Genomic DNA, 15,268 nt, shown 5'->3' with positions numbered 1-15,268 from the left:
GTGGTTTTAGATCTGACAGTCTGAAGAAGTGGAGGGAGTATCCATGGAGTAAAGATTTGGGATGGGAACCGTCCCTTAACCCTACCACCTAGGATCAGTCCCTTAGCATTTCCTGAGACTGTTGCTCCTCTTATCCGTGAAACAAATGGTTTTCTCACTCAAATACTTATTTTGAGATGAAAGGGTGGACTCTTTGGAATGAATGAGAGTTATCAGAATGTCTCTGGTAGTCAGAGGTAGGTATCAAATTCATCCCAATGAGCCCAACATCTGAATCAAAAGGTTGGTTATGAATACAAGCACAGGGCATAAGTGGGGAGGAGGATGGTGGTGGTTTCTGAATGCAAATGAAAGGAGGAGTCCAGAGGACCCACTTTGCCTTATTGAAGGTATATCATTTGCTTGGGTGGGGTGTGTGTGTGTGTGTGTGTGTGTGTGTGTGTGTGTGTGTGTGTGTGACTGTGAATCAATGCTTCGGTGGGTCAAACTCATTTCCTTCTTGATGTTCTCATCTTTGGTTTTCAATTTGTTTTATTCTCCAGTTTCAAATCAGGGAATTTGAGATATGGTCCCACTCTGTTAGTGTGTATGTGTGTGTGTGTAAGAAATGTTACTGTTTGTCTGGGTGAAGTAGCAAAGGAATTACCTTATAGTATTTGAGAATTAAAAAAGAAAAGTTACAGTTACATTTTTCATTTTCCCCCACAGTATTAATTGGTACAGGCTGGACTGTCTGACATTGTCTGACATTGTCTGTACCAACAATGTCAGAGCACACTTAAATATCAGACTGATGGAATTATGACTGCCTATGAAGGGCTATACTATTGTAATAACAAGGGCAAAAGCAGTCAGGTGGTGGGAATTTGGGGAGGTGGGGAAATCCCAGACCCTATGGAATTGTACCATACAATAAAAAAAAAAAAACAAGATGCTATATTTTGGGTGATATCAAATAAATCTCAATGACTAAACCTGCCAGCTTGTTGTCATGACAACCTTTCCTTGGCACTAATTATAAGTTAACTAGGACACTTGAGATTGATTCTTGTCTTTATCTAAACAGGATATGGAAGCTTCTATAATGTGATGCATTTATTTCTGTTAAGATGCATTTATTTCTGTTAAAATGTAGATTTTAACAGAGTTAATGGGGAGGGGTAGTTAATGAATCTTGTTATTTCTTATTGCCTTTTTTCGATTTTTTTCTTCTTTCTGTGTTCTTTAAATCCTTAGGGTCCAGACCAAGCCAAGAAGTTCAGAACATAGATATTAATTTGAGAGGCATGGGGAAGGCTAGAGAACAGGTGCCATGATCACTTCTGGGTTGAAAAGTCTTATGTATCTCTTAAGATGAACAGCACTGGCTCTGAATGAGTGAATTGATTTATTCTGTCACTCATAGCCTAAGGATATGTTTATAGCATGTCAGATGCTTTTAAAAAGTTTGAGAGATGGAAACTGTCCCGTGGTTTATTTTAAAGGCAGAGTTACAGAAAAACAGTGATTTTCCTTCTGCTGGTTTGTTCCCCTGCATGGCATCAGCAGCCAGGGCTGAGCCAGGGGATGCTTCCATGTCTCCCACATGGGTGATGGAGCCCAAGCATTTGGGTGCATGAGCAGGGAACTGGATTGGACCTGTAGTAATGGGGACTTGAACCGGCATATCAGGCCAGCCTTAACAATTATATCACAATACTGGCCCCTAAACCATCTTGGTTTAAAGATGGAAATACTGTGTTTATAATAGTAGCTTAAAAAAATGAATTCAAAACATGCTTTGCAAGTACCCAAAGGTTAATTCTATAAACATTATGGAATGTTTAGTATGTTTACAGCAATTAGAAGTCAAGATATCGTGATTATCAAAGTACTGTGACAGCACAGAGCAAAATATAACTAGCTGTAAGCATCAGTTAATAAAACACGTTGGAGAAGCTGTTATGTGTTGCAGAAGTTTTCCAGGCTTGGAATCATGGGGACATGTAAAAATCAGTACAACCTTGATTGTTGAATGTGGCCGTGGCTATCCCAGGGTCATTCAGAGTGATCTCAGCTACCTGGTAGCACTCTCATAGTGAAGTGTAGCATTCAAAGAAGCATCACTCTAATGTTGACAGGAAGCTAGTCTGAATCTTTAGAGGCTATCATTGAAGCATCCAAGGCACATCCTTTAGTAATACACAGAAAAACGTCTTTCAGGTGCCCTCCCTACCTGCCTAGCTATCACGCCTTCAGCAGCTCTGTGAAAGTCTGGACACCAACCCCACACACCCTCTCACCCAACTGACTCAACTGAGTGTGCAATCTCTCCTCTCCTTCCTGCCTTGGCTCAGCTCTTCAATATGGAGTTCAACCTAGGAGCTCTGCCTTCTAGTCTTATTTCTTTAGTCAGGATTCTGCACTATACAGAAGGATAAGGTTGGTGCAATCATTTTCTCATAACAGTGGGACTGTTGATGCAAAGTATCCTAATTTATTGTCTGTTAAATAATTTGGAAGTATGTGCAGATGTTGAGAGAAAATATTTCAGGTAGCATATCGTAGCTCCTCTTGGCCATTTTCTCGTGTATTTGAAACATCCTGTGTTCACCCTTTATTGTTTTGACCTTTATTTTCCTCTCTCTTGACTGTGAGCTCCTTTGCTGAGGAAGCCCATTGGTGAGTGGGAATTTATTACTTGTGAAATGTTCTCTATCTGACTCAGTAACTGAAGTACAGTCCTTCAGTAGATTTTTGTGAAGCTTGCATTTGGACACCTGTGGAGAAATCTCTCGGACTGAAGATGAACCAGGAAACGATATGAAGTCACAGAACAGAACCTTTCATAGGGAGGCAAGAAGATTGCTGCTGTGTAGAAGTTTGGGGTGGATGTAGTGGGAAGCAGAGCTGGAGAGATGAATGGAATTAAGGACTTCCTCCTCTCCAATCTTACTGATGTGTGCTAGAGTTTTCTTCCCTTGTTCTTCTCATTGGACCATGAACGTTTCCTCAGAGGCGCCCTTTGTGCCTTGTTCCTGTGCTACCTCCATCCCCATTGCGTGTGGGAGGCATTCAGTTAGTGTTGAGTGAATACACAACAAATAAACTTTGCTCTTTGGGAAAGCAGGGTTCGGTTTGAGGAGTGGGAGTAGGTGGAGGCGACACCACATCTGGAAGGGCTTCTCTGGCTCTACCCTGCAGTTTTCACCAGCTGTGCTGGTGAGTGAAGGGGGAGAAAGGGAGCAGACGTTTGAAGACCAAACAGTAATTTAGGAAGATTTGTTGTCTATCATAGGGGAAAGGCGATGAAGATTTTAACTAAGTCTGAGTATTGGCTTCAATATCTTTGTACAGAGGGCCATCCCTCACTGACTCAACAGATGTTCCTTTTAAGGGAGAATGGCAAAGATGGAGCAAGGGTCAGGCTGTGTCCTCCTGGCCCCTCACCAACTTTCACATACTTGCAACCACTTTCTGACTAGGATGGATGAGCGTCGTTGCCCTCCCTGTCTTCATTTCTGCGGGGGCACTCACAGCCTCCAACCTGGAGTCAGCCCATTTCACAATGTGCGTCTGTGGTTTACCTCGAGCAATGCCAGAATAATACAATGTTGTCCGGGTGAAATTTCCTTTTGACAAATGGTGAGGCAGGCAGTGGAAGGCATTTATCAGGTAATGTTTCTGTCTTCATCTGTTATGTGAAATGATTAATGGTAGAGACAGTGTCATTTTGCTTGCTAGCACTTGATGAAATCATGACGGTAACACATCATGGCTGTTACCGAAATCCTTTATACAGAGAGAGAAAAATAGACTTTAATCAGTCCTAGGAACTCAATTAGAGATCCAGGAATATTGATAAATTAGAGGCGGCTCAGGCTGCCTAGCAAAGCAGCCTTGGGCCTTGGGAGGTTCAATAGTAGGATGTTCTCTGACCAGGCCTGGACGTCCAGCTTCCCCTTCAAGTTTTGTGTCCTGTGAAGTGAAGCTACTACTAGTCGTAGTCACTGCCTGCCCAAACGGTTTGAATCATCTCCCAAGGGATCGCTTTTTCTTTTCTTCTCTTCAGGCTGATTAACTTCTAGACTGTAGTCAAAATCACTCCCTTTGTCCAGATCTCCTCCAATTTCCCATAGTAAAAATCCATATTCTATGTATTTGTGCCACCCGATATAAATTTACCTAACCACGCTGTTTTCACCACTCCCCTGCCCCATGCTCTCTGGGCAGGCCTACAGTAGAGACCAAGTCAGATCTCCTGTGTTGCTGGGATGCTCACTGCTTATTGCTTACATGAGTCGCACGCCCTGAAATGCCTTCACCTGCATTCTCCACCAGCTGGAGTCCCATTGTTTTCAAGGCTCAGTTTGCATGACCTTTCTTCCAGGAAGTCTTCCTTGTTTGTTGTACTCAGACAAATGCCTCTAGTGACACATGGTAACTACATGTTATGTTTATTGATGCATGCCACTTCGTGTGTTATTTCATTGTATACGAATCTGTTTTTCTCAGTATTTATAGATTTGGGGAGACTAGGCTCTGTTTCTTTGTGTCTCACAACCTCTACTGGAATTTCTTCGACTTGTTGAATCAGATGATCTGGAGCTCTGGAGCTCTAAAGTGAACATTTTTGTACACTTGCATTGATTAAAACTTAGACACAACATTTGAGGTTGTAAGTTCAGTTGTTATTTATGTTAGTGTTTTAATCACCATTAGTTCTAATTGTATGTACTTTTATTATTTTAACACTGTCATAAAAATAGGCATAGCATATTTCTGACAAGCTCACATTCATTACTCTTTCCATTGTACGTAAAGCTACTTGCACTGGACTATTGAGATACGTTTGGAGATAAATATGTCAGGATGTTTGAGTCAAGGTCAGATATGGCCCAGGACTGAAACAACATGCAGGGCATCTTACACAGATGGAAGTGAAGAGATTGGACTCCTCCCTCATACCTGGCTTAGAGTTGGCCTTTTCCAACTATACATCAGACCTCAGCACAAATGCCCAGTAATGATAGTGGGCTCTCCTGTGTTCTTTCTTCCATAACATCAGGACAATGGGGAATTTGCTTGATTTACCCTTGCCTGTGATAATTCTTTCGTGGTTAGAGTCCTCACATATGCCAGCAGTGGGCACAGCAGGCGATGTCACTAGGAGGCAGTGCATGCCATGGCCTTTCTCCTTTTCTTTCCATTGACTGCTCCCATTGCATGCCCAGATCTTTGTCATTCTTCTGTATTTAAACCTTTTTCAGAGATCAGTTGCTCCTTCTTCCAAGGGGCTTTTTTTTTTTTTTCCTCAATAGAAAAGTCCTTTTTCAAAATTTCATTTGGGTGTGAGATGACTTCACTTCTATATTTCTCTGTATCATATGAATTTTTATAATGAGCGTGCAGGGAAAGAGATGATATTGTGAACAATTATAGATCTTGTATTTTAGGGACTGTCTGTGTCCTTTGAAATAACCCCATTACATAAGGAATCATGATTTCTGAGCTCCTCTGTCTCAGTGTGATAACTAGGAATGGATGATGATGTAAGAAAAGAGAACTGAAATAAATAACTCATTACTAAATATGTAATATTTTAATAATAAATTCAACCTCATTATAGTACCTTTTTATTTTTAGAACATGATCCTTGGCTGTTGCTCTGAAATAATGGCTCTGTTTTCAACTGATAGAGAGCCAACACCACTCTCTGAGGTATGTATCTTTCCTTTAAAACTGTGTCTGATTTACTCACGTTATTGTTATTGCTGTGGGAATGGAATTAGAGAAAGCATCCAGCTGTATCAAAGGCACCCTCCTTAATTAATGTGAAAAAGTGATAAACTTGTGTTTACAAGAGTATATTATTTTGGTTAAAATATTCTTTGCAAAAATTCAACTGCTGAAGAATATTATTAAAAATTTATATTAAAATCACATCGAATCTACCAGAGACTAACCCGATTAAAATTTGAACGACCTAGAACTTTCTCTACATACAGAGAAAGACTTTTTGCACCAGTGGGATAATACATTACAGGTATTCTGTAATTTTCTTCATTGAACAATAAGGTCATGGAGATACTTTCATGTGAAAAATGTTGCTTACCTTATTTGGTGCCTGTGTAACAAACTCTACTATGTACTTATGCCAGACACTGATTATATAAACCAATCTCTACTGATGTATCTTAAGGTTGAAATTCTCCAGTATAATAATTTATCATCCTTCTGTATTATCTTCTTGGAGTAATTTCTAGGAATTGGATTTTGGTATAAAAAAGTATATTTCAATCATATTTATATATGATATAAAATTTGTAAACCATAAAATGTACAATTTTAGCTATTTTGAGAGTACAATTCAGTGGGATTAAGAAAATTCATGATATTGTGTCTCCATCACCATCAACCATCTCGATAATTTTTCTGTCATCCCAAACAGAAACTTTATACTTATTAGCCATAATCTCTATTTCCTCCTCTCTCTAGCTCCTGGTAACTTCTTCTCTACCTTCTAACTCTATGAATTTGCCAATTATAATTATCTCATATAAACAGAACTGTGTTGTAACCATCATCTTGTACTTGGTTTATTGCACTTAGCACAGTGTTTTCAAGGTTATCTTTATTGTAACATGTACCATGTTTTGTTCATTTTGGAGGTTGAATGATAATATTCCATCATATCTGTAAGACCACACTTGTTTATTCATTCAAGTTGCTAATGAACATTTTAGTTGTATCTATGTTTTAGCTATTGTAAATAATGTTGCTATGAAAATGAGTGTCAAAATATTTACCTGAGTCCCCACGTTCAATTCACTGTGCATAGATATCCAGGAACAGAATTAGTAAATCATAATGGAAAGGTAAGTGTAACTTTCAAGAACTCCAAAACCATTTTTTTTTTATCAGAAGTACAATTTTAGACTCAACTTTAGGAATGCACAAGGTTTCCAGTTTCTTCACATTCTTCCAAATACTTGTTACCTTTTTCTTAAAAAATGAATAATAGCTACCACATAAAGTATGATGTGGCAACTTATGATTTGGACTTGCATCTCATTTATGATGAATGATGTTGAACATATTTTCATGTGCTTGCTGGTGGTTTGCATATCTTCTTTGATGTCTGTGTAATCCATTGCCCGTTTTGTAGTGGGTAAATACATTTTTGCAAATGGCCCTGCAGAAATGCTGTGCCAGTTCTCATTCCCATCAATGGTAGGGGAGATCAGTTTACGCATATACTTATCTATACTGAAATCCTCCTCCTTTCTGCCTTTTAATTGTTCTAAGTCGGACACATGAAGAAACATAGTAAGTCCCTTTTTTTTAATTTGTAGTAAGGCCAAACATAGTTTGGGTTGTTGTTGATAATCTGAATCTCTTCACCCAGTTGGTCAATAAATACGCAGAGTGACTGGTCTCTGTGTCAGAAGTTCCTTTTTAGGTACTGGAAAATTATCCCTGAACAAGCAATAAGAACCCCTTTCTCATGGTGCCTGCCATCTTCATGTAGCAAAATAGTTAACTCAGTCAGCCAGACAATTTTAGATTTTAAGTACAATGAACGAAGAAGATGGAGCCATATGTTATAGAAGAGGTTGGCAAGCATTATACTGTGAACTATGCTGGGGACACTGTCTATTCTAACAGTGGTAAGGTGTTGTTAGAACACAGTCTTGCTCATTTGTTTCCTTGTGGTGTATAGGTGGTTGCATGTTTGGATAGAGACCAGATGGTGTAGAAGGCCTAAGTGATTGATTATCTGTTTTTGTAGAAAAAGTTTTCTGACCACTATGCTGGAAGGGGACTAGATCCTCACACAGATGGGGTAGTCAGGGAAGACTTCCATGAGTAAGTGACATTTGAAGTAAGTGTTGAACTTACTGTGTCCTTTCCATTGGATCCTTAGGTTTTCAGAGATATAGCTAATTGTGCCTTCACCTATCGTGCCTTCTCTGCCGCATCATTCAGTGACCATTTCTTTGGAATCCCTTTAGTTTCAAGCACTTAAAGTTTGATCATTGCTTTTAGAAAATTACTAGCTGCTGATATCCTTTTCCTGTTTTTTTAAGGGTTTATTTATTTATTTGAAAGATAGAGTATGAAAGAGAGAGAGAGAAACACACACGCACATACATGCACACAGAGTGAGAGAAAGAGATCTTCCCTCCAGGGATTTACTCCTCAAATGGCTGCAATAATCAATTCTTGGTCAGGCTAAAACCAGAGAAGCTCCATCCTGGACTTATGCATCTGTATCACAGACCCAAAGCCTTGTGGCCTTCTTTCACTTCTTACCCAGACCCAGAGGCAGCAGTACCGTTGGAAATTGAGGAGGCAAGACTGTCATGGTGGTAAGGGATGCTGCATCACAATTTGTAGTTCAATCTGCTGTGCCCCAGCCCTGCGCCCTCCTTCTCCTGTGTTTTGAATGAGTTAATTTTATATTTTAACATTATGAACATTCACTGAGGCAGACATTGATCATGAAGTCAAGGCTTAAATCTAATTTGGGGGAAATTGTGGTTTAAAAATAGGTCATTGTGTTCATCTGCTTCCAATTGGTATAGACATATACCTGAGGATGAGGTTTGTCGAGCTCAATATTTTGGATGTAAGTTTATAATTGGGCAGCTATTGGCGTGACCCTCTGGTGAGAAAGGGTTCCCTTTGTTATGTCACTATGTGATAGAGTCGCAGACAGGGCTAAGCTTTGGGCTGGCCTCGCTTTTCAATGACTGGATCTCAAGCTAATGGAAATTTGATGAGAATTTTAAGGATGGGGCCATCACCTAGTTACTGTGTAGGCTCTGTCTCTGAAAGATTCCACCATTTCTCAACATCACCACACTGAGGATCAAGCTTTCAGCAAATGAACCATGCACAACCATGCTCAAACCATACCCAAATCATAGGAGTCATTAAAAATATCACCGTAAGCCACATGATGAATAATGTCAGTGGATTTTGGCTCCTAGAAAATCTACCTGGAACTCTTAGCTTTGAACTTAGGCAAGGTGCATTCATTTCTCTAAACCTGTTTTCTCATAGCTGAGTTGGGAGTAGTAACATGAACCTTTCATTGTCAGGATTAAAGTAAATCGTGTGGGATCCTGGTTATGGCAGAGCATATTAAGATGCTGCCTCCAATGTTAGTATTGCATATGGTTGTCATCTCAAGTCCCACTGCTCCACTTCTGATCCAGATCCCTGCCTGGAAAAATAGAAGAGGCTGCAAGTGTGTGGGCTTCTGCCACCTGTGTGGAAGACTTGCATGAAGTTCCAGGGCTCAGCCCTGGTTTTGAGTGAACTAGTAGATGGAAGATAACTCTGTCTTTTCCCCATCTCAATCTGTGCCTCTGCCTCTGAAATAAATAAATCATATTAAAATAAAGCCAATAATCTGTGTTTACTATGCCTTATAGAAGCTAGTACAATTTCTACCTTTCATGTATGAATTCTTCAATCCATAGTCAATTCAGTTAGATTTTAGGATCCAGTTTTGTTTTGAAATATTGAAGGAAAAATAAAGGGGAAACATTAAAGGTGGAGCTGTTTTTATCGGTAATGTAAATTATTTTTAAATCCTGTTGGAATCAGTGTACAACACAACACAACAGGAAGTCCCACCCATGCCACAGAAGGTGGCTTCCACCTGACCCCTGTGCCAAGAGAAAGACTTACCCAGCAGCATTGGGATACAACTTGGGAGTGTATGTGAGCTTGTCACAAGAAGTAAATTTAGTCAAACACAATTACATACTTTAGTGAAGCTGTTTTTGTCACTGATAGGAGATGTTGCTTTGCAATTTGGCTCCTTAATGAACCTACCTATTATAAATTACCTTTGATTACATTATTTTCTTAATTAAAATAAATATTGCCTTGCACAGCTTGTAAGGAAAAGAAACTTAGAAAAGCAAGGAGATAAAGGAAGAGGATGAGCACCCTTTGTTAACCATCCTAGTGATCAATCACATAATACCCATGGCCAGTGGATAGAATTTCTAGTGAAGCAGCAAGGATTCCTTTTAATTATGTGCATAAGTTCAAGTGATAGCAATTTCCATATTGTTAACTAGAATTTAATCATTGTGCTAAACATATTCCTTCTGTCTTTGCGGTGACTAACCATGGGGAGGACTAAGTCCTGTTGTACAATTATCTGTTTATTAGTAATTGTTAGCTCTCTCAGCTGAATACAAAACAGATCATTGAGGCTGATGCAAAGAGAGCATAGATTAACATTTGTCGTGATGAGTTTTTGACACAGCAATTAGATACCGCTTGGAATGTTGGTATCCCATTCTGGAGTATCTGGATTTGAGTCCTGGGTTCATTTCCAAGTCCAGTTTCCTGCTAATGCACACCCTAAGAAGCAGCAGTTGATGGCCACATGGGCAACCTGGATAAAGTTTGTGGTTCCTGGCTTCTGTCTGGCCCACTCTCCAAATGCACAGCATTTGTGAAGTTAATCAGTGGATAAAAGCATTCTCTTTGTCTCTGGTTTTGAACGAGAGAAATAAGATTTTAAAGGTAAAAATTCTTGCAGCTAAATCAAATATTTTCATATTAGTTTACACGCTATAAATAAATATGTGTGCACACACACGTGTGCATGCTCAAAGGCCTGTATGAGCTGAGCTGACTGGAATTATATAGAATCAATATGGAGAGAAAGTTCCTGGGAGCAGATTTTGGTTTGAAGGTTAAAAAGCTTATTTTAAGCCATGGGATCAGACGCATTATATGAAAGTAGTTTTTCTTGGCTGTTCAAGTTTAGTAGATTTTTTCAGGATTATAAGAACTATATACTATTTGACAACAATATAGTAATAGTCATAGAACTTCAAATACTACTACTTGCTAGTAGTAGCGAATATTATTCAGCACATGGCATGTGCAGACACTTGTTAAAGAGTTTCACATGTCATCTCATTTAATTTAATATTACAAGAACCGTATGTAGTTGGTTACTGTGATTGTTTTCATTTTAGAGATTAGGGCAGTGATGCACAGGAAAATGAGGCAATGCATTCAAGCTCTCACAACTTCCAAGCCTGAGATGCAGGAGTCAGATCCACAGTATGCATTTTTAACTAACTTATGCCTAGTGAAGATGTTACTAGAATGGCAGGGTTAGATAGGTACCACTGGGAGTTGAAGAGTGAGTACGAATGAGAAAATAAAGATTGTTAAGTGTATACAAATTTTTAAGAATGTTCCAAGATGGTAGTAAAACAGCTGACTGGAGTGGAGTCAAGGCAGTGTCCTAGAAGACTTAGGAGAGACAGAGTTTTCTGTGCAGGAAAAAGAAGGGTAAAGGATGGCTCAGAACCCCAAAGGTAACAGTCGGGAACAGGAAGCTTATGATACAGCAAGTAAGATGGTTAACAGTAAGCACAAGGCTTTGGATAGAAGTAGGCAGAGGTGGGGAAGGATGAAGGCAGTTTTGGGGGGTAAAAATGGTCTCCCAGGTGTTTGTAATTTTCCCCCATGAAACAGGGACATGTTGATTTACAATTGGAGGAGAGTTGTGGGTTAAGGGTGTGTTCTTCCAAGAAAGGAGCGAAGATGTTGAATGTTATGGTCATTGAGTACAACAGAAAGAAAGTTGACCCAGGACAAATGCAAGGGTTGAGATGTGAAAGTGAGAAGTCTGTTGAGTTCTTGGTTCTTCCCCGGGTGTACTGGGATTCCCTGATGGAGGAGTGCGAAGTGCTGATAGAAGTATCTCATCTAATTGGACAAGATGTGAGAGGACACAGGCATAGCTGACAGCCAAAAAGAGAACCAAGATGGACTGGGCAACTGTGAATTTAGCTCATTGAAAATCAAAAATGCCTCTCATTGTCCCTGAGAAGGCACCAGGAAAGCCTGATTGATGTCTGTCCACCATCATTACTTGAGCTCCTATTGAATATAAATCAAATTATTGAATGTTTTATGAATTTTTCTTAAAAATTTAACTCTCAAAACCCTTAATGAAACTTAAATTTTAAGGACTTACGATTACATGATTATTTACATTATTCATATGCATTCCTTTTTGCATAGTGCTATTTAGTGTGCCTGTGTTCCTTCTGATTCTAAAACTTACTTTTATATACTTATGATCATATAGTACTGCATCAGCCATGTTCTGTCACTAAAAGAATTGTTGTACTATGTTAACACACCTTATTTATTCACACCTTCAATTTTTTAGGTCTAATTTATTATGTCATGTGATACCTATGCCTTCTCACCTCTTAAATTCTCTTATAATTCCTGTCTGTCAACTGAAATGATTGCTCCTCCATGCTAGCATCACACCTTGTGTTGAGCTATCACATGCAAATGGGCAATAGTGTGCCTACCTTGTATCAACTCGGGTTGTGTTCTTTCCATCATCTCCCTCTGAAACCCATGATCCTTATCTCTACACCTTATTTTTGAAATGTATTACAATTTCATTTTTGTCCTTTCTACTTTTATAGATTGGGTATGTTGTAATAAGAGATAGTCTTCTAAGTTTTTAATCTCAGTGCTTTGCCCGGTTTCTAGTCTCCAGTGGGTACTTGATAATGAGTAGCTCTGTCATGCTCACAGTTGCAGAGATAGCTCTAGGTTGCAGTTCTAGCCATGCTATTAGCACCGACTCTGAACCTATTCATTTTAGGTTGGTCGTTTGTGCAGTGGGCATCTGTGGAGTTCTTCCTTAATACCAGTCATGTGGTTAGGCCTTGGTGTATAGAAGCAGAGGCTGGCATGGAGTCGCTGCCTTCGAGAGGGCCTTCAGCTCAGTGGGGGAGGACAGGCAAGCTTAGAAGCAGTCACAGCACAGAGTTAGATAAAGGCCTGAGAACTGAGGGCCATTCCCAGAGTCCTCTCACATTCTCCCTCCATGGCTGGGAAGGTGGTGAGTTTCTTTCTGTATCATTCCAAAGATTTTACATAGTTCCCTCGGCAGAGCTAAGTGAGTTTCCATAGATCAAATTTTTTATTTATCTTGGCAAATGATTGGAAGGTTATAGAGATCCTTAGGAATAGCCAAACATGATCAGTTCCATGCAGTCATGGAAGCATTTCCTTGGATGAAAGATATCTGTGGAAGAAGAGGCAGATGAAACAAGCCCCGGGCTTTGGCAGCAGGCTCAGTGGTGTGGGAATGATTTACAGCTTTTGCTCATGCAGTTGGAGAGAACAGGACAGATCCCAAAAACCCGGAATGCAAAGAGAAATAAAGTGAGAAATTCAAAGTAAAAGTTAGCTGTCAATAAGCTGCATCTGTGACAAACAAGGCACCCAGCTGGACTCATGAAAGGTGGAGGACCTTTCTCTTCCAGAAGCCATTTTGATATGTATAGCATCATTTGTAGGCCATACAAAATTATCAACTTATAAATTACCCACAAGTCCCACCTGTGGTTGCCTTGACACAGCCAGACCAAAGGTTTTTGGGAGCCTTCTATGACCCACAGCTTGGGTACCCACTACTCGCTGCTAAAGGATCACAGGGTAAGAATGACAGTATGTTTGCCCTAAAGAGGTTGTCAGTCCAAAAATGAAGGATGGGGCTCATGCTTATGTGCTAGAAACCTATGATTATAGTTGTTTTAAAAAGGGTAAATGTTTTGAATGAAGATGTGGAGAATGAAATGAGTGAATTTAAAAGACCTGCTCGAAGTCACAGCCAACCAGCAGCATTTGACAGACTACAGAACTGGTTGGTAACCATTGTCATCATGCTGAAGCCAATCTCTTGTAGCCTGTGCCATCTGGGGACTTGTGGCCATTTATCTAATGGCTTAGATTAACATGTGTCCCCAAGGGAATTAGAGTGTCAGGATTGAAAAAGCAGCATCTGTTGTGGTTAATTGACAGGCCAGGAAAACAAAATGTTTTGCCTCGTGGGTGTCAAAACCTAAATAAAAAACAGATTTTACAAAGTTTGATTACGAACGATGTTATGGAACTTTGAGTGACCCACCTAGTGTGGTTGAGGAAAGGTGATAGTTTTAAAGGTTTTATAAACTATTTTAAAACTAATCCTTGACCATAAGCATCCATAACAAGATGCTAGTCTGATGTTGAACAGATACTTGCTGGGCAGATGTGCGCACAGATGGACTTTTTGCTTGGTTTGGTTGTTTTGTTTTATTATTTTGCACTAGGTTGTGGTTCTGACAGTCTTTTATGATAATCCTTGTTATCATAACAGACATGTATGTGAGATCTCTTCCATAGCCTCCAATTTTCTGTATTTATTTGTTTATGATTTGACAGGTGACATTGTTTAGATTACAACTTTCACATTGGGTTAATACACATGCAATTCCAATGACAGTGTCTGCACGTACTAAGGGAGATAGTGTTACTATCATATGAAAGCTATCTGAATTGTCTTAGTGTGGACACCATGACCCTAAAAAGTGGTCATAGCAGAACATCTTATTGTCTAGGAATCAGCCTCTGAGAACATTAACAGAAGAGATTGGAACACTGCATGTGCTGGGAATAACGGCAGGGATCGTTGGTAATGAATAGATTCCCATTCTCATCTGTTGCAGCCACTATTATTATGTACTCAAACACCCTAGACTGAGCAATGTAAACTGGTATCATTTGATTAGGCTGAGGGATTCTGTTGCTCCCAATTTGGGGAGGCTGTGGTGGGACAACCTGTCACTGCTCCATGGTATGTATCTAAGACCTTGGCTGAGAAAACTTGTAAGTTGGAATAATCCTGCTACTGGGAACTTTCATCACCAAAGGCTAATTTGGTCTAGTGTTTGATGCTGGCTGTCAGTTGGGGGATGGGAACTCAGCTTACATCTTGGGTCAGGCTATAACATGTGACCTCACCTTGTGGTTGGCTGGGCTTTCACTCAGCATAGTGACTTGATGAGCTTCCAGGACTGGCACCATGGAATAACAAACTAAGCCTCTACCTATAGTGTGAGCATCTCATATGAGTAGTTTTGCTTTAATTTTTTAAAAAGATTTGTTAGTTTTTATTGGAAAGGCAATTTACAGAGAGAAGGAGAGACAAAGACAAAGATCTTCTGTCTCGTTTTACTCCCCTAGTAACTGCAATAGCTGGAGCTGAGCCAATCTGAAGCCAGGAGCCAGCAGCTTCTTTCCTCTAGGTCTCCCACATGGGTGCAGTGTCCCAAGGCCATGGACCATCCTGTACTGCTCTCCCAGGTCACATGCAGGAAGCTGGATGGGCAGTGGATCAACCATGACACAAACTGACACCCATATAGAACCCCAGTGGTTGCAAGGC

The 15,268-nt window shown here is 39.9% G+C and overlaps 1 protein-coding gene across 1 annotated transcript in view; it reads left to right on the top strand.

Annotated features, from left to right (window-relative positions):
* CFAP54 (cilia and flagella associated protein 54) overlaps positions 1-15,268 on the top strand; it is a 345,554-nt gene that overhangs the window by 290,797 nt on the left and 39,489 nt on the right. The window contains exon 67 of the mRNA XM_040980448.1: positions 5,626-5,700. Coding sequence (XP_040836382.1) covers positions 5,626-5,700 — 75 coding nt within the window. The remainder of the gene's footprint in view (positions 1-5,625; positions 5,701-15,268) is intronic.

Source organism: Ochotona curzoniae, unplaced genomic scaffold (genome assembly GCF_017591425.1).
Source record: "Ochotona curzoniae isolate NIBS_2020 unplaced genomic scaffold, NIBS_Ocur_1.0 contig_1014, whole genome shotgun sequence".
Lineage (NCBI taxonomy): Eukaryota > Metazoa > Chordata > Mammalia > Lagomorpha > Ochotonidae > Ochotona > Ochotona curzoniae.
The sequence above is the reverse complement of the archived record's forward strand: the minus strand, read 5'-3'. Positions and strand labels throughout refer to the sequence as shown.